This window comes from Piliocolobus tephrosceles, chromosome 10 (assembly GCF_002776525.5).
Source record: "Piliocolobus tephrosceles isolate RC106 chromosome 10, ASM277652v3, whole genome shotgun sequence".
Classification (NCBI taxonomy): domain Eukaryota; kingdom Metazoa; phylum Chordata; class Mammalia; order Primates; family Cercopithecidae; genus Piliocolobus; species Piliocolobus tephrosceles.
The window spans coordinates 101,521,124-101,535,777 of record NC_045443.1 but is presented as its reverse complement, the minus strand read 5'-3'; the positions used below and the strand labels follow the sequence as shown (position 1 = coordinate 101,535,777).

Here is a 14,654-nt window from a genome sequence, read left to right as displayed (position 1 = left end):
TCCTTCCTTCCTTCCTTCCTTCCTTCCTTCCTTCCTTCCTTCCTTCCTTCCTCCCTTATTTCCCTCCTTCCTTCCTCCCTCCGTCCCTCCTTCCCTACCCTTCCCCTTCCTTCCTTCCTCCCTCCGTCCCTCCCTTCCTTACTTCCTTCTTTTCTTCCCTCCCTTTCTTCTTCCCTCTCTCCCTCCCTTCCTTCTCCCCTTCCTCCCTTCCTCCCTCTCCCTCCCTCCCTCTTTGCCCCCATCCCCCTCTTCCTCTCTCTTTTTTCTCTCTTTCACCAAACATGACTTGAGTGCCTTTCTGTGCCAGGGCCCTGTTCTAGGCAGTGGGGATACAACAGTTAACAAAATGGACACCAGTTTTTACCTCATGGAGTTTTCATGTTATTAGGGGAGGGAGGAGGACAAAGAATTAACTGTCACTAAATAAGACACTGTTCAATCACGGTGAGTTCTATGAAGAAACCCAAAGCAGAGAAAGAGGTAGGCAGGATGTGTAGGAACTGTTAGGATTTTAAATAGGGTATTCTGGGGAGTCTCACTGAGGAAGGGACATTTAAATACATCACTGAAAGAGAGGAGGGAGGGAACCAGGTGGGTGTCTCGGGAACAGCACTGTTGGAGGAAGCAAGCGCCAGGCCATGGGTGGGACATGCCTCTCCACTACTGCTGCCCTGCTCAATTAAATAACCATGTATTGAGCAGGTTCATTCTCTTATTTATTCACTCATGCATTACAGAATATTTATTGGTTGCCTGTTCTGTGCCAGACACTCTTCCCAGTTCTGGGAATAGAGAAGTAAGTCAGGCAAATAAGGTCATAGCCCCCATAGATATTACATCCTAGTTGACAAAGGCAGATAACAAATAAATAGGAAACATGTCAAATAATTACCCGTGCCATACAGTGTGATGTGATAAGGCGCCAGGGTGGTTATTTGAGCCGTCAGGGACTATGTCTCTGTCTTACGGCAACTCTAGCTGCCATATCAACTGAATCCCATTTCAGTGGCTTCTCAAAGGGAAGCTTATCTCTTACTCATATAACAGTGTGATATGGGGTCCCTAGTTAGGTAACAAGTCATTTTCCTCCATGTGGTGGCTCGGAGACAGGTTTTCTTTCCATATTACGGCTGTGTCATCCCCTGGGGCCTCAGAGCCCTCCACTTACGTTAGGGGGAGGGGGATAGAGGAAAAGCACACCTGTTCCTCAGAAGTCTCAGACTGGAAGGGACTTATAGCCACCTCCACACCCATTCTTTTGACAAGCACTTGGCCACTCTGGGCCTACAAGGCCACACAGGTAACTAAGCAGGGAGAGAACACTAACCCTGCCCTACGGAAGGGGGAGCATGGGCTTTTGTGGAACAGGTAGCCATTCTCTCTGCTACTTCTCTGTGGAGATCTCATGAACACGAAGGTAGGCAGCCATGTGGAAACCAGGAGAAAGAACATTCCAGGTAAAGAAAACAGCTCAGGTCATACAGCTCTTCAGCTGGAAAGCAAGTTGAATGACAGAAAGGGAAAGAGAGCTGGTGTAACTGGGCGGCAACGGACTCCAGGAGGGGAAGGTAGGGCCACTTTGGGTTTTGCAGGTGATAACATTAGGTTTGGATTCCATTAAGTGCAGTGGGAGGCCAGTGGAGAGTTTTAAGCAGGGCAATGACATGATTCTATTGATATTTTTAAAAGACCAAAATCAATCTGATGTGTGGAAAATGGGTGTAATGGGACAAGCATGAGGCAGAGACCAGTGCTAGAGGCTACTGTAATAGTCCAAGCCAGAGTTGACAGTGGCTCAGAGAGGACAATAGTAGTGGAGGTGAAGGGTTTTGAGTACATTGAGGATTTGCTGATGAATTGAATGTGTAGGTTGGAGGAAAGGGAGGGATTGAGAACTCCTAGCTTTTGGCTTTGAGAAGCTACATGGGTGGTGAAGGCTGTTGACTGAGATGGGCCAGCATTGGTGGGGCGGTGGAGGGGAAGCAGGTTTTGAGGGAAATGGAATTCTGCTTTGGCCACGTGAGATTTAAGTTGCCAGGTGTGTGCCAACGCATAATCACAAACGTGTGGGACCTGTATTGTGCCTGACTGTGCTAGGAGCAGCTGGGGAGTCTGACCACCTGCGTTCAAACCTTGTCTCACTACTTATTAGCCATGTGAACCTTGGCAAGTATTTTAACCCTCTGAGGCTCAGTTTTCCTATTTGGAAAATGTAAATAATAGTAATTATTTTTAAAATGTGCCTTACAGATGGTTGACAAGATTAAGATAAAGTATGAAAGACCAAGGCACTTAGTAAACATTGACATATAGTAAGCATTGATAAATCTTAGCTATTACTGTTGTTAGGCGCCTGCTGTGTATTTCCACGTTTGTATGTGTCTGACTTTGCTTGCTTTTGGGAATTCATCTCTTGTCATGCAGGGACACGTAACCCATTTGTGCCTCTGGGCCCTAAGTGAGTATGTGGGTGCCCAGGGTGAGTTTTGATGGATATATCTTATCTCTGTACAAGGGTACAGGGATTTGAATTTCTTTCTGTGCATGTGGTGGGTGTCTGTGAATAAACAAAGGGAAGAACATGTCTGCATGAAGTCTTTATAATTGCATTTCTCAGGGCATATAAAATGGATAAAGTCAAAATCAGTAGAAGCAGGTGTGACTGTGTCTACGCAACAACTAATCCTTTTCTGGCACATTCCAAAGGTGTTCAGTCTGGCCAGGCTGATGTAAACTCTGTGCTACACCCTCAATTACGATTTTATTCCCAAGGAGAATTGTTATTTTAATGAACGTGTTTTTGGGTGCAAAGAACTCCTAATAAAAAGTTGTTGTCTTTCCAAAAAAAAAAACAGATTTTTAGGCTGACAACAGTATAATAAGCTCAGGAGCAGCTTAGGAATACTTGACACTTTTTCTAACCCTGAGAGAACACCCCTCCTCATTAACAAGAGGAAGGGCTGGTCCTGGACTTGGCCCACAATTCTGGCTCTGTCACTTACTAGCTGTGTGATCTTGGGCAGTTTACTTAAGCTCTCTGTTCCCCAATTTCTCATCTGTAAAATGAGGATGGGGTTCATAGTACTAACCTCGTAAGGCTGTGTGAGAATTAAAACATAATACAAAATTTAAAAAAAAAACTACGTTAAAAAAACCCCAAAAACATAATACAAAATACAAGTAAGGAATTTAAAGTAGTACATGGCACACAGCTGCGATTATTATTGTTGTTATTATTTTTGTTGTTATTCCTTTCTGAGCTAGAGAAAGAAGCAGGGTGTGGGGGCTGCTAGGGGAAACAGACATTCTTGTTCATTAGCTGAGTAGGGAGAGGAAGGATTACAAAACAAGAGAGTTTGCAGCTGTCGCCTCTGCAGCCCAGACAGCCTGCAGGTGAGCGGAGAAGGCTGGACCCAGAGTCATTTATTGTGGCTGCCTTTGCTGAGACCTGGTTTCACCTGGGTGAGGTGGATGTGGGCAGAGGAGGAAGAGCTGCTGCTGTGAACACAGCCAGCCTGAGAGGCCAGGTGCTCGGAGGAGATTCAGCTTCTTTGCAGAGAGCATTTTTCTGCAGCCCGCCTCAGCTGTCTGAAGTTGCAAATCTTGTGTGGGCTGTGAGTCAGGGACCTTTTCTATCTGGGGCACGTAATCACACCAAGTGACACTCATATTTCTGCTCTTCTGTCCTCAATCCCTGCTTGCCAGGATAAAGGGATCTTGTAGATGGGAACTGCCTATAGCCAGCTCTACTGACTCCCACACCCTTTGCCTGCCCTGCAGGCAACTGGTGTCACAGAAGACATGCTGCACGGAAGGTCAGAGTAGTCACTGACTTTTTTCTTTCGTTTTTGTCTATTGAGACAGGGTCTTGCTCTGTTATCCAGGCTAGAGTGCAGTGGTGTGATCACAACTTACCACAGCCTTGACCTCCCGGGCCCAAGTGATCTTCCCGTCTCAGCCCTCCTGGTAGCTGGAACCTCAGGAGTGTGCGACCATGCCTGGCTAATTTTTTAATTTTTTGTAGAGACAGGGTCTTGCCATGTTGCCCAGGTTGGTCTTGAACTCCTGAGTTCGAGCAATCCTCCAACCTCAGCTTCCCAAATTGCTGGGATTACAGGTGTGAGCCACCATGCTCAGCATGGTCACAGATTTTCTTATTTGCATGTTTCCTCACCATGTGACCCCATGGAACCTGGGGGCAGGTTTGAATAAGTTCCATTTATTGAAGGCTTTCTATGTAGCAGTGCTAAGGGCTTTATCAGCATCTCATTTAATTCTCTCAGTGGTCCACCCATAGAATTATCACCCCACATAGGAAGAATGGAGTTCAGAATGTCAGAGCCACACAGTTACGCAAGGGCATGGCAGGGAGTGCAAAGTCGGGTCTCTGTGGGGATCGACGCCCCTAGTCCTCATCACTACACTGCCATTCCTCCTTGAGATAGCAGAGGAAAATTTCCCTCCTGTGGATGCTTTTCATCAGCCTCCCCTCCCAGCATCGGGAAAGTCTCTGCTTAAGTTGGTGATGTGGAATGGACAGAAATCCTTGGCGGAGCTTGCCAAGCTTTTCGCCTTGGGCCCTGTTGACTTCCCAGCCTGGTCTATTTCCCTTTGCCCCGCAGGTTTGCTCTCCTTGGAGCACACCAGTCACTTCCATCCCTCCATGCCTTTGCCCATTCAGTTATCTTCTCCTAAAATGACCCTTCCCTTGTCTCAGGGCAGTGGAATCCTCATCCTTTATGGCCCTATTCAAAGGTCACCTCCTTCATAAGAGGGGCTGATGGGTACCTCTGTCCCTCTGCCCTAACTTTGACCACACGGCACAGGATCCCCAGTCCCACTGCATCTTAGTTTACACAAGTGTCTCCCTCCAGGCCCTGTGAGCTTGCCTCCCTAGGTCACTCGGGTGAATTATAAATGGTCCTGTGATCTGTCTTATTGTTTGTCTCCCTGTGTAAGTTCTGTGAGTGCAGGGATCGTATCTATTTTATTGGCCACTGTCATACCCAGTGCCTGATACAGACACAGAAGCTTCTCAATAAACCTGTGTTGAATGATGAGCGATAACACTGCTAAAAAGCATATGAGTTTGTCAGTCCCTAGGTGGCTGTTTAAACATGTGAGCTATTACCATTTAAATGAGGCAACTGGCCATTGTCATTTGGTAGAGACAGATTGTTCCTGCCAAAATAAGGAGAAATATTTAGAATCATTTTCCAATACTAGTAACGAAAAAATAATTATAATCACCAAAAATGTAGTTTTAAAACCAATCAACATATATATTTTCCTTCATATACAAAAATATAAATCTATAAGATCAGCCATGAGTATTTTTTTTTTTGCTTAGGATTAATTTTTGCTAATCATATTAGTGCTCTATACTCTGTGATTGTCAGGTGGTATATACTTCCTGAGGTTCATTCACATTCATCTTGTGACTTATACTCTATGCCAATGTTGTGGAAGAGGCAGAGGATCCATACCTCTGCACAGGGGCTGCTTGTGAGGCGTCTACACTAAGAAATGGTGGCCACACATGGCTTGAAAACAAACCGTTAGAAAAAATAGTGTTTTAAAAGCTTCTGGTGATCTGTATGTTCACATTCCCTTCACCTCTCTGGGCCTCAGTTTCCTCATCTACAAAATGAAGGGTCTGGACTAGGCTAGATGATTTCCAAGAACCCCTTCTGCTCTAAAATTCTGTCATTTAAGTCCTGAAATCTCAATGATGTCCATAATTTTAAAGGTTTTTAAATAAAAGTTCAAGGGATAAATCATCAAGCTGAATTTCTTTCTCTTCCCTTTCTTGAAAATTATTTTTCATTGTTTGACATAAGCTCAATCTCTATCTTTTCTGACACCTCCACTTTCTTAATGTCCCACATTCATAAAAAAAGTTTCAAGTCATTGATTTTATGATCATTTTGTGTTATAAAAATCTCTTTAAAAGTTAACATAGCTCTACTATACTATAAGAAGATGAATATAGAAAAAGTAACTTATTATAAAACAATGTGTATTTGAACATATAAATGCTCAGACTTGAATCGAAGACATAGTGCCTCTGTATAGAAAATCGCCATGAAAGCAATAAGTTTCAGTCTATAAATATAGGTTGATGTGGGTGTGTCGTATTAAAGACTCAGACATTGGCCGGGCATGGTGGCTCACATCTGTAATCCCAGCACTTTGGGAGGCTGAGGCAGGCGGGACCATCTGAAGTTGGGAGTTTGAGACCAGCCCGGCCAACATGGCGAAACGCTGTCTCTACTAAAAACACAAAAAATTAGACAGGCTTGGTGGCATGTGCCTGTAATACCAGCTATTCGAGAGGCCAAGGCAGGAGAATTGCTTGAACCTGGGAGGCAGAAGTTGCAGTGAGCCAAGATCAAGCCGCTGTACTCCAGCCTGGGCGACAGAGTGAGACTCCACCTCAAAAAAAAAAAAAAAAAAAAGAAAAGAAAAGAAGAGACTCAAACATCATAGATAATTTTGCTATTGGGTGGTGATTTTCTGAAATGGTGACTAAATCGTGGTGTCATTTTAGACAAAGCAATGTATAATCTTCCATCAATTTGTGTGGTGTTACATTCTAGAAAATTCAATGTGTTTTAAAACCATACAAAAAATACTTTGTGTTCATATGTAAAATGGAGTTGGTTTCTAGGTTAGGTCATTATGAATTTTTTTCCCCCTTACGTGATTGTTGAAATATCTGAAAGTCAGGTAGACCTGGGGACAAAGCTTCATTGGATATGACTGTCCTGTGTTGTAGGATATCTCAAAACCCGGAACCTCTCCTATTAAGAACCACTGCTCTCTAAGCAATGTCCTATTTTTCAAGTGTTCATGGCGCCTTCCTATGTCCCAGCCTTTGGCGATGCTGTCTTGATGATATACCCTTCTCCTCGTCTCTGCCTGTGCACCCTTAAAGGCTTGTTTGAAGTGTCTTCCACACGGAGCTTTTCTTTATTGTGATGGTTCTACATCAAGCTTCAGTAGCCTTCAGACTCATATTCTGCCTTGAAATGTGGCTATTTGTATACAGAATCAATTTCCACTTCCTTTAGGTGGTTGACTTCATATATGAATCATTTTATCTACTCTTGGCATCTAGCATGGAACCATCACATAATAGGCAACTGATAAATATTTGCTAAACATAATTACTCTCAACAATTCTAACAAAATCTTAATGCATCTGAGAGGCCTAATCCATTGAAGCGTCTACATGTGACTTGATTTTCCAGACGTCAACATGCTTAAATTTCTGTAGAAAATATTGCTTTTGAAAAATAAAAGCAAGACGGAAGTTGCAGTAAAATGTTCTTAGAGTATTAGGTAGTTGATTACAACTTGGGGTTGCTGCTACTAGGTCACTTTATCACAGTCTGTAAGTCAAACATCTCTAATGACTTCCTTTGCCTTTTGGGGGTTCCTAGCTTAGTTCTTCCTAAGATTGTATACTTTCCAGAGTCCAAAGTCTAGGGTCCAATAGTGTGGGTAGAGTTTAGGATTGTTTCTGTTAAGTTTAAGATGGGCTGGGGCCGAGGAGAGGAGACAGTGTGTGGGAGCTCCTGTATCTGAGCATTACTGGAAGAGCCCAGGGCGGTGGCTGTGACCCTAAGCACGCACCCAATGTTAAGGAGTGTCAGAAACTTCATAGATCACAGGACTTCTCTTCATATCCAACTCTTTGTAACATGGCCTGTTTTTGCATTCTGGAAGATGAGAGTAATGTTTTGGATCATACAAAAATATTTTTATATCAAATCCTGAAAATGTGTTGGAGACAATCTGGTGGTAAGCATCACTATTATCTCTTTTGGGTTGAATATTTTGAGGATGGTAATCACATGTATACATATGTGTGTTAGCCGTACAGCTGTGAGGAGCACTCATTTTTCCCAACCTCTTTTGCTTCCCCAGCCCATAAACATGTTTTAACAATGACAGAATCATTTCCATCTAATTTGAACAAATTTCTATGCTGTAGGTACTCAGCTCGAAACAGATATTCTTAATGAAGACTCAGATGCCTTGGTCTTTTCACTTCTTGTGGAAGTATTTATTGCTTCCATCAGTTTAAAGCCATGCATACTTGTACTAGATGGAATTGAAGAACTGATTGGCATTTATGGGATTTCAGGTCAGAAGGTAACATCTTTTTAAAATGATGTTTAAAACTATTTTATCACAACTTTATAAAAATAAAACAATTAAAAAAAGAAATACAAATAATAAAAACTTCATTATTTAGGATGTATTATATATAACACCTTTCCATTGCATCACACATCTCTGGTTTTAGCCAACACTGCTTTTAGTTACTGCTTTGTATTTTAATTAATTAAGAGATAGGGTCTTTTGTGTTGCCCAGGCTGGAGTGCAGTGGGATGATCATAGCTCACTGTAACCTCTAACTCCTGGGCTCAAGCCATCCTCTTGCCTCAGCCTCCAGACTGCAGGCACACACCACCATGCCTGGCTGATTTTTTCAACTTTTTATAGAGATGAGGTTTTGCTATGTTGCCCAGTCTTATTCTGAACTCCTGGGCTCAAGCGAGCTTCCCAGTCCGCTTTCCAAAGTGCTGGGATTACAGGTGTGAACAACTGCACCCAGCCCTGCTCTATATTTTATTGAACAAATACTTCTATAATGTATTTACAATGGGCCAGGCACCATTTTTGGAACTTTAAGAACATTAATGCATTTAGTTGGGCACGGTGGCTCACACCTGTAATCCTAGCACTTTGGAAGGCTGAGGTGGGTGGATCACCTGAGGTCAGGAGTTCAAGACCAGCCTGGCCAACATGGTGAAACCCCGTGTCTACTAAAAATACAAAAATTAGCCAGGCATAGTGGCGGGCACCTGTAATCCCAGCTACTTGGGAGGCTGAGGCAGGAGAATCGCTTGAACTCGGGAGGCAGAGGTTGCAGTGAGCCAAGATTGTACCATTGCACTCCAGCCTGGGCAACAAGAGTGAAACTCCATCTCCAAAAAAACAAAAACAAAAACAAAAAAGAATATTAATACATTTAATTCACACAACAACCATATGAGAAAGAGACTTGTTCATCTTCCCTATTTACACAGGGTGAACTGAGCACAGAGATGGTAGGTGGCTTGTCTAAGGTCCTAAGATGGTTAAGTGGTGGACTCAGAATTCAGACATGGGCATTCTGGTTCCAGCCACTGGGGCCTTTCCCCATGCACATATCTGTCCTCCATTTTATACTTTGATCAGTCTTATTGTTCTTTATGTATTATAGTTTGGTCTACCTCATCTTCACTGGTTTTGCACATACAACATTGCATTCATGGGTTGTCATCTTCAGTTTTTCTCCTGTTTGAAATAATATTGGATCAATGGAACCTCTACTAATACTTGGCATCAGTTATTACTTTGGGAAGCAGCTTCTTTAAATCTTAAAAGTATACATAATCAAATATGTGAATAAGATCTGTTTCTTATAGAAATATGATTAAAAAAAGAAGAAAATAGGAAATTAAATACACTCATGTCTCACCACTGGTAAATATTTTGCTGCTGTATACGCTTTTACCTATGGATATCTATATATACATATACATATTTATGTAAAGAAGTTACACACCACATTGTTTCTTAACCCGCTTTTTAATTTAATATATCATAATGCTGGGCATGTAATCCCAGCACTTTAGGAGGCCAAGGCAGGCAGATCACTTGAGGTCAGGATTTCGAAACTAGCCTGACCAACATGGTGAAACCCCATCTCTACTAAAAAAAAATACAAAAAATTAGCCAGGCATGGTGGCACACACCTGTAATCTCAGCTACTTGGGAGGCTGAGACAGGAGAACTGCTTTAACCCAGGAGGTGGAGGTTTAAGTGAGCTGACACCACGGCACTCCAGCCTGGGTGACAGAGCGAGACTCTATCTCAAAAAAAAATAGTATGTATACCATGAGCACTTACTATAGGCAAAGCACTATTAGCAAAGACAGACAGACATAGTCCCTGTAAAGAAATGGAGCTTTCATTCTAGTGGGGAATGGCAGTCATTAATGAAGTCATATCACAACTGTGACGTGTGCTGCTACGGATTGATATGTAGTATTGTGACAGCCTCTCATGAAGGGATGGCTTTCTGGAAGAAGGGCCTGAGGCAGAGCTCTTTAGAAGGAGGAAGGATGGCCAGACAGTTACCTGAAGCAGTTTAAGGCAGCGATTAGGAGCCTGCCTCTGGTGCCAGACCCTTGGTTTGAATCCCAGCTCTGCCACTTAAACTAGCAGAGTGAATTAGATAAAGCATGTAGCTCCTCTATCCTCGAGTTTCTTTCTCTGCCTTTCTAGAGTGTTGTAATGAGGATGGAGTGAGTTCGTGTATTAAAATTATGCCCAGGATTTAATTTGCAGAAGTATGGTTGGGCGACCACATGGAGAGGCCAGTACCACTGAAAGACGAAGTCATTACTTATGTTTCCTGAGAGAAGGGGACACGCTGTGCAGGGACCCAGGGGAAGGGTGGTCAGGAGGCAGAGGACAGGAGGAAGGGGGAACTGAAGCCAGAGCCTTTACTGGGGTTTCTATAGGAATGGCAAGGCAGGGCAGGGTAAACAGTTTAGGGTTGGCTAATTTGAATTTTGAATTTGAATTTTAATTTTATTTACTTATTTATTTTGAAATGGCATCTTGCTCTGTAGTTAAGGCTGGAGTGCACTGGTGCAATCATGGCAATCATAGCCTTTACCTCCCGGGTTCAGGCCATCCTCCCACCTCAGTCTCCTAAGTAGCTGGGACTGCAGGCTAGAGGTATGAGCCATCATGCCCAGTTAACTAAAAAAAAAAGAAATGTTTTTGTGCAAATTAACCCAGGCTTAATTTGAATAATTTTGATGGGCTTTGGGCACAGAGGCTGCCTCTAGTTGTCTGGTACCTGGCCCTGGGTTGATTTAGGGCAGGGTTATTGTGTGAGTTAGATCTGCACGCTAAAGGCAGATTCCAGGCAGGCTGTCCACCACCCCCAGGAGTTAGCTAGCCTCGGGAAGGGCTGGATGTGTAAGGTCCTGAGGAATGTTAAATAATCCTAAGATGCAGAAATTAAAAACCGTAATTAATACAGTTAGTACCTACAGACACATTCAACACAGTGCCTGGCTCAGAGTGAGTATGTGATGGTTGGTGTTATCAGGCAAAGAAGTACTGTGGGAAAGGCTATTAAAGGAATTGAGAAAAGATTGATCTTATTAGGTATTTATTTTGTTCCAAAATTAAATGATTTAACTCGTGATAGTATTGCTGCACAAAGTGACAACTTCTCTTTTTCAACTGAATGGTTCCAATTGCGCTCTTCAGTTTCCTCTGGTTATTCCTGTAGGTCATTCTTCAGAAGTATGTGATTTTATTAAATTACTTGCCCCTAAGAAACTCTTTTTAGAGTTCACATTTGCACAATCAAATTCATAACTGACACATGAGTCAAATACGGTTCTATTGAAGGTGACTTGATATTTTCTTAGCACTTAATGCTTGCAATTCAAGTTACTATTTATAACCTTCACTCCAACCCTTATTCTATACTTACTCCCTATATTGTACCTACTCTAAGTTGAAAAACCATCAACAAAGTAATTTTAAAGTCTTTAATGTTTTCAAATGTCTTTGATTCTCCCCATCAGGTGAAAGATTTCTCCTGGCTGCCACACTCACTCTCCCCTCATTGCAAATTTATCATGAGCACCGTCTCTTCCAGCCTGTCCTACAAGTCATTGTGTGCCCGCCCGGATGTGAGGACAGTGGAACTCATTAGCACAGGAGATGAACAAACAAAATTAAACATCTTTAGAAAGCATCTCTCCATTCCCAACATGGACCCCTTCCAACAGAGCAGACAGTCTTTGAGGAAAAAACCAAATCTGAGTCCTTTAAAACTCGCAATCCTAGCCAATGAATTGAAAGAATGTAGAATCTACCGCAATGAGTTTCAGTGTATGAAGGAGTACTTGGAGGCCGTCTCTGTTCAGGAGCTCTGGGAATTGGTTCTCAAACGCTGGATTGAAGACTACAGTTGGACTTTTCAACCAAAAAGGTCAATTTCAGACACTGTGGCTTCAGGAGAAGGTAGGCCTTGGCCATTGTTGACAACTCTGTGGGAGTCCACAGGGAGAAAGATGTGTGGTGGACTCCTGCACAGGGAAGGGGCCTCTAGGGACAGGGTTGTCCGGGAAAACACAGGATGCCCAATGACATTTTTTTTTGTTTTTTTGAGATGGAGTCTCACTCTGTCACCCAGGCTGGAGTGCAGTGGCACGATCTTGGTTCACTGCAACCTCCGCCTCCTGGGTTCAAGAGATTCTCCTGTCCCAGCCTCCTGAGTAACTGGGATTACAGGCACCCGCCACCACACCCAGCTAATTTTTTGTATTTTTAGTAGAGACAGAGTTTCACCATGTTGGCCAGTCTGGTCTCATATTCCTGACCTCAGGTGATCCATCCGCCTCGCCCTCCCAAAGTGCTGGGATTACAGGCATGAGCCACCATGCCCAGCCTGCCTAGTGAAATTTGAATTTCAGATAAACAACAAATAATGTTTAGTAGAAATATGTCTCAGATATTGCATGGGACATACCTATGCTAACAATTATTTGAATTACAGATAAATAACAAATAATTCTCAGTATAAGAATGTCCCAAATATTACACAGGACATATTCACACTAAAAATTAATTTATTATTTATCTGAAATTTGTATTTTACTGAGCATCCTGTATTTTTATTTGCTAAATTTGCCTCCTCTAAAGAACTCTGTGTGTTGGCTGTAAGGAGAACTGTATTAGACATAAATTTCAGTCACATTTTTCAAGAATGTAAGAAATGGAGCTTTCTTATTTTTATAAGTCAATGATGTCTCTCTTCTGAGCCCACAGGCCTGCTGATAGCAGATACCTCATCCAGTCCATTCAGGTTAATTCCATCAATATGGTTTGTTTTCAGTGAGCTCAGGATTTTCTCAGTCGGGGGAGGATTTGTGGCCTTCCCGTGTCTCCTTTGGGTTGATCTGAGATCCAAGGGCCGGGGTGCTGGGTGGCCTTGGTTGTCCTCTGTCCCTGCTGGTCTCCATGGTCTCCATGGTCCACAGATGTTGACTTCTCTGCACTTCTGGCTTCCTCTAGGATACCCGTGTGCCCATCTGTTCTCAGGTTGCTGGATCTCTGTGGCTTCTGGCTGACAGGGGCCACATCCTAACAGAGGGTCCTCTCTCCTCTGCCAACTTCTGTGCTCTGCTTGAGTCTTGTTCTCCTCTCTGATTCTCTCCTATACTTTCTCGGTTTCACAAATGCTTTTCCTCCTGAGTGGGAGAAAAAAATCCTCTTTAGATCACCCTGAACTTATCTGAGTTTATTGTTTGTCATAAAAAAAAAATTTATTCCATGTGTTATGAGTTTTTTGTTTTTTTTTTTTTAATCTAGGGTCTCACTATGTTGCCCAGGCTGGCCTCCAACTTAAGGGATCCTCCTGCCTCAGCCTCCTGAGTAGCTGAGATTGCAGGTGTGCTACCACTTTGCCTGGCGCCAGGAAGGTGTTTTTATGATACTCAACAATCAGTCTTTTGAGAGTCAAAATTTGTTCCCTCAAGCCATTGTCACTGCCATGAACTTCAAAAGTCTATTTTGAAACTTGAGTTTTTCTCTCTTTGTCTCTGCTATAACAGTCTCCTCTTAAGGTCAGTGAGTTTAGAATGGAGCAGGGATGGGGAAGTGGGGGTGAGAAATAGAAAATACTTGGAATGAAAGACACAGCTGGATATGGTGGTTCATGCCTATAATTCGAGCACTTTGGGATTCTGAGGTGATTTGAGGTCAGGAGTTTGAGATCGGGCAACATGGTGAAACCCTGCCTCTACTGAAAATACAAAAAGTAGCTGGGTGTGGTGGCACGTGCCAGTAATCTCAGTTACTCAGGAGGCTGAGGCAGGAGAATTGCTTTAACCTGGGAGGTGGAGGTTATAGTGAGTCAAGATCGTGCCACTGCACTCCAGCCTGGGCGACAGAGCAGGACTCCTTCTGGAAGGAAGGAAGGAAGGAAGGAAGGAAGGAGGGAGGGAGGGAGGGAGGGAAGGAAGGAAGGAAGGAAGGAAGGAAGGAAGGAAGGAAGGAAGGACACATTGATTGGTGCAACATATTGTCCTGCCCTGTTTTTTAGCTCTACAATTTGCATTTCTGTAAAGAAAATTGACTTCAAATTTACTGCACCCTCCTGCTTCTACAAGGAGGTGGAAACTAGTTCTCTGTGCCCTTAGAATAGTCACTCAGGCAAAGTGGCCTGTGGCTGTGCTGCCCTCCATCTCCAGGTTTGTGCAGGAAAGCCTGGGTCTTCGCCCCATCAAAGACTGCTCCACCCCCCAGCTCTGCCCATCCACCCCCACTGAGGCCCAGGGAGCTCAGCCACAGGTGCAGGAAGAGCTTGGTTAAGCTGAGGCCAGCTGGGTGTAGTGGCTCACACCTCTAATTCCAGCATTTTGGGAGGCCAAGGTGAGTGGACCACATGAGCCCAGGAGTTCGAGACCAGGCTGGGCAACATGGGGAAACCCTGTCTCTACAAAATATACAAAAAATCAGTCGGCCCTGATGACACGCACCTATAGTCCCAGCTACTAGGGAGG

At 43.5% G+C, this 14,654-nt stretch overlaps 1 protein-coding gene across 1 annotated transcript in view; it reads left to right on the top strand.

Moving 5' to 3' along the window:
- Positions 1-14,654, top strand: part of LOC111524389 (putative tetratricopeptide repeat protein 41) — an 85,953-nt gene that overhangs the window by 22,245 nt on the left and 49,054 nt on the right. The window contains exons 6-7 of the mRNA XM_023189602.3: positions 8,000-8,160; positions 11,670-12,111. Coding sequence (XP_023045370.1) covers positions 8,000-8,160; positions 11,670-12,111 — 603 coding nt within the window. The remainder of the gene's footprint in view (positions 1-7,999; positions 8,161-11,669; positions 12,112-14,654) is intronic.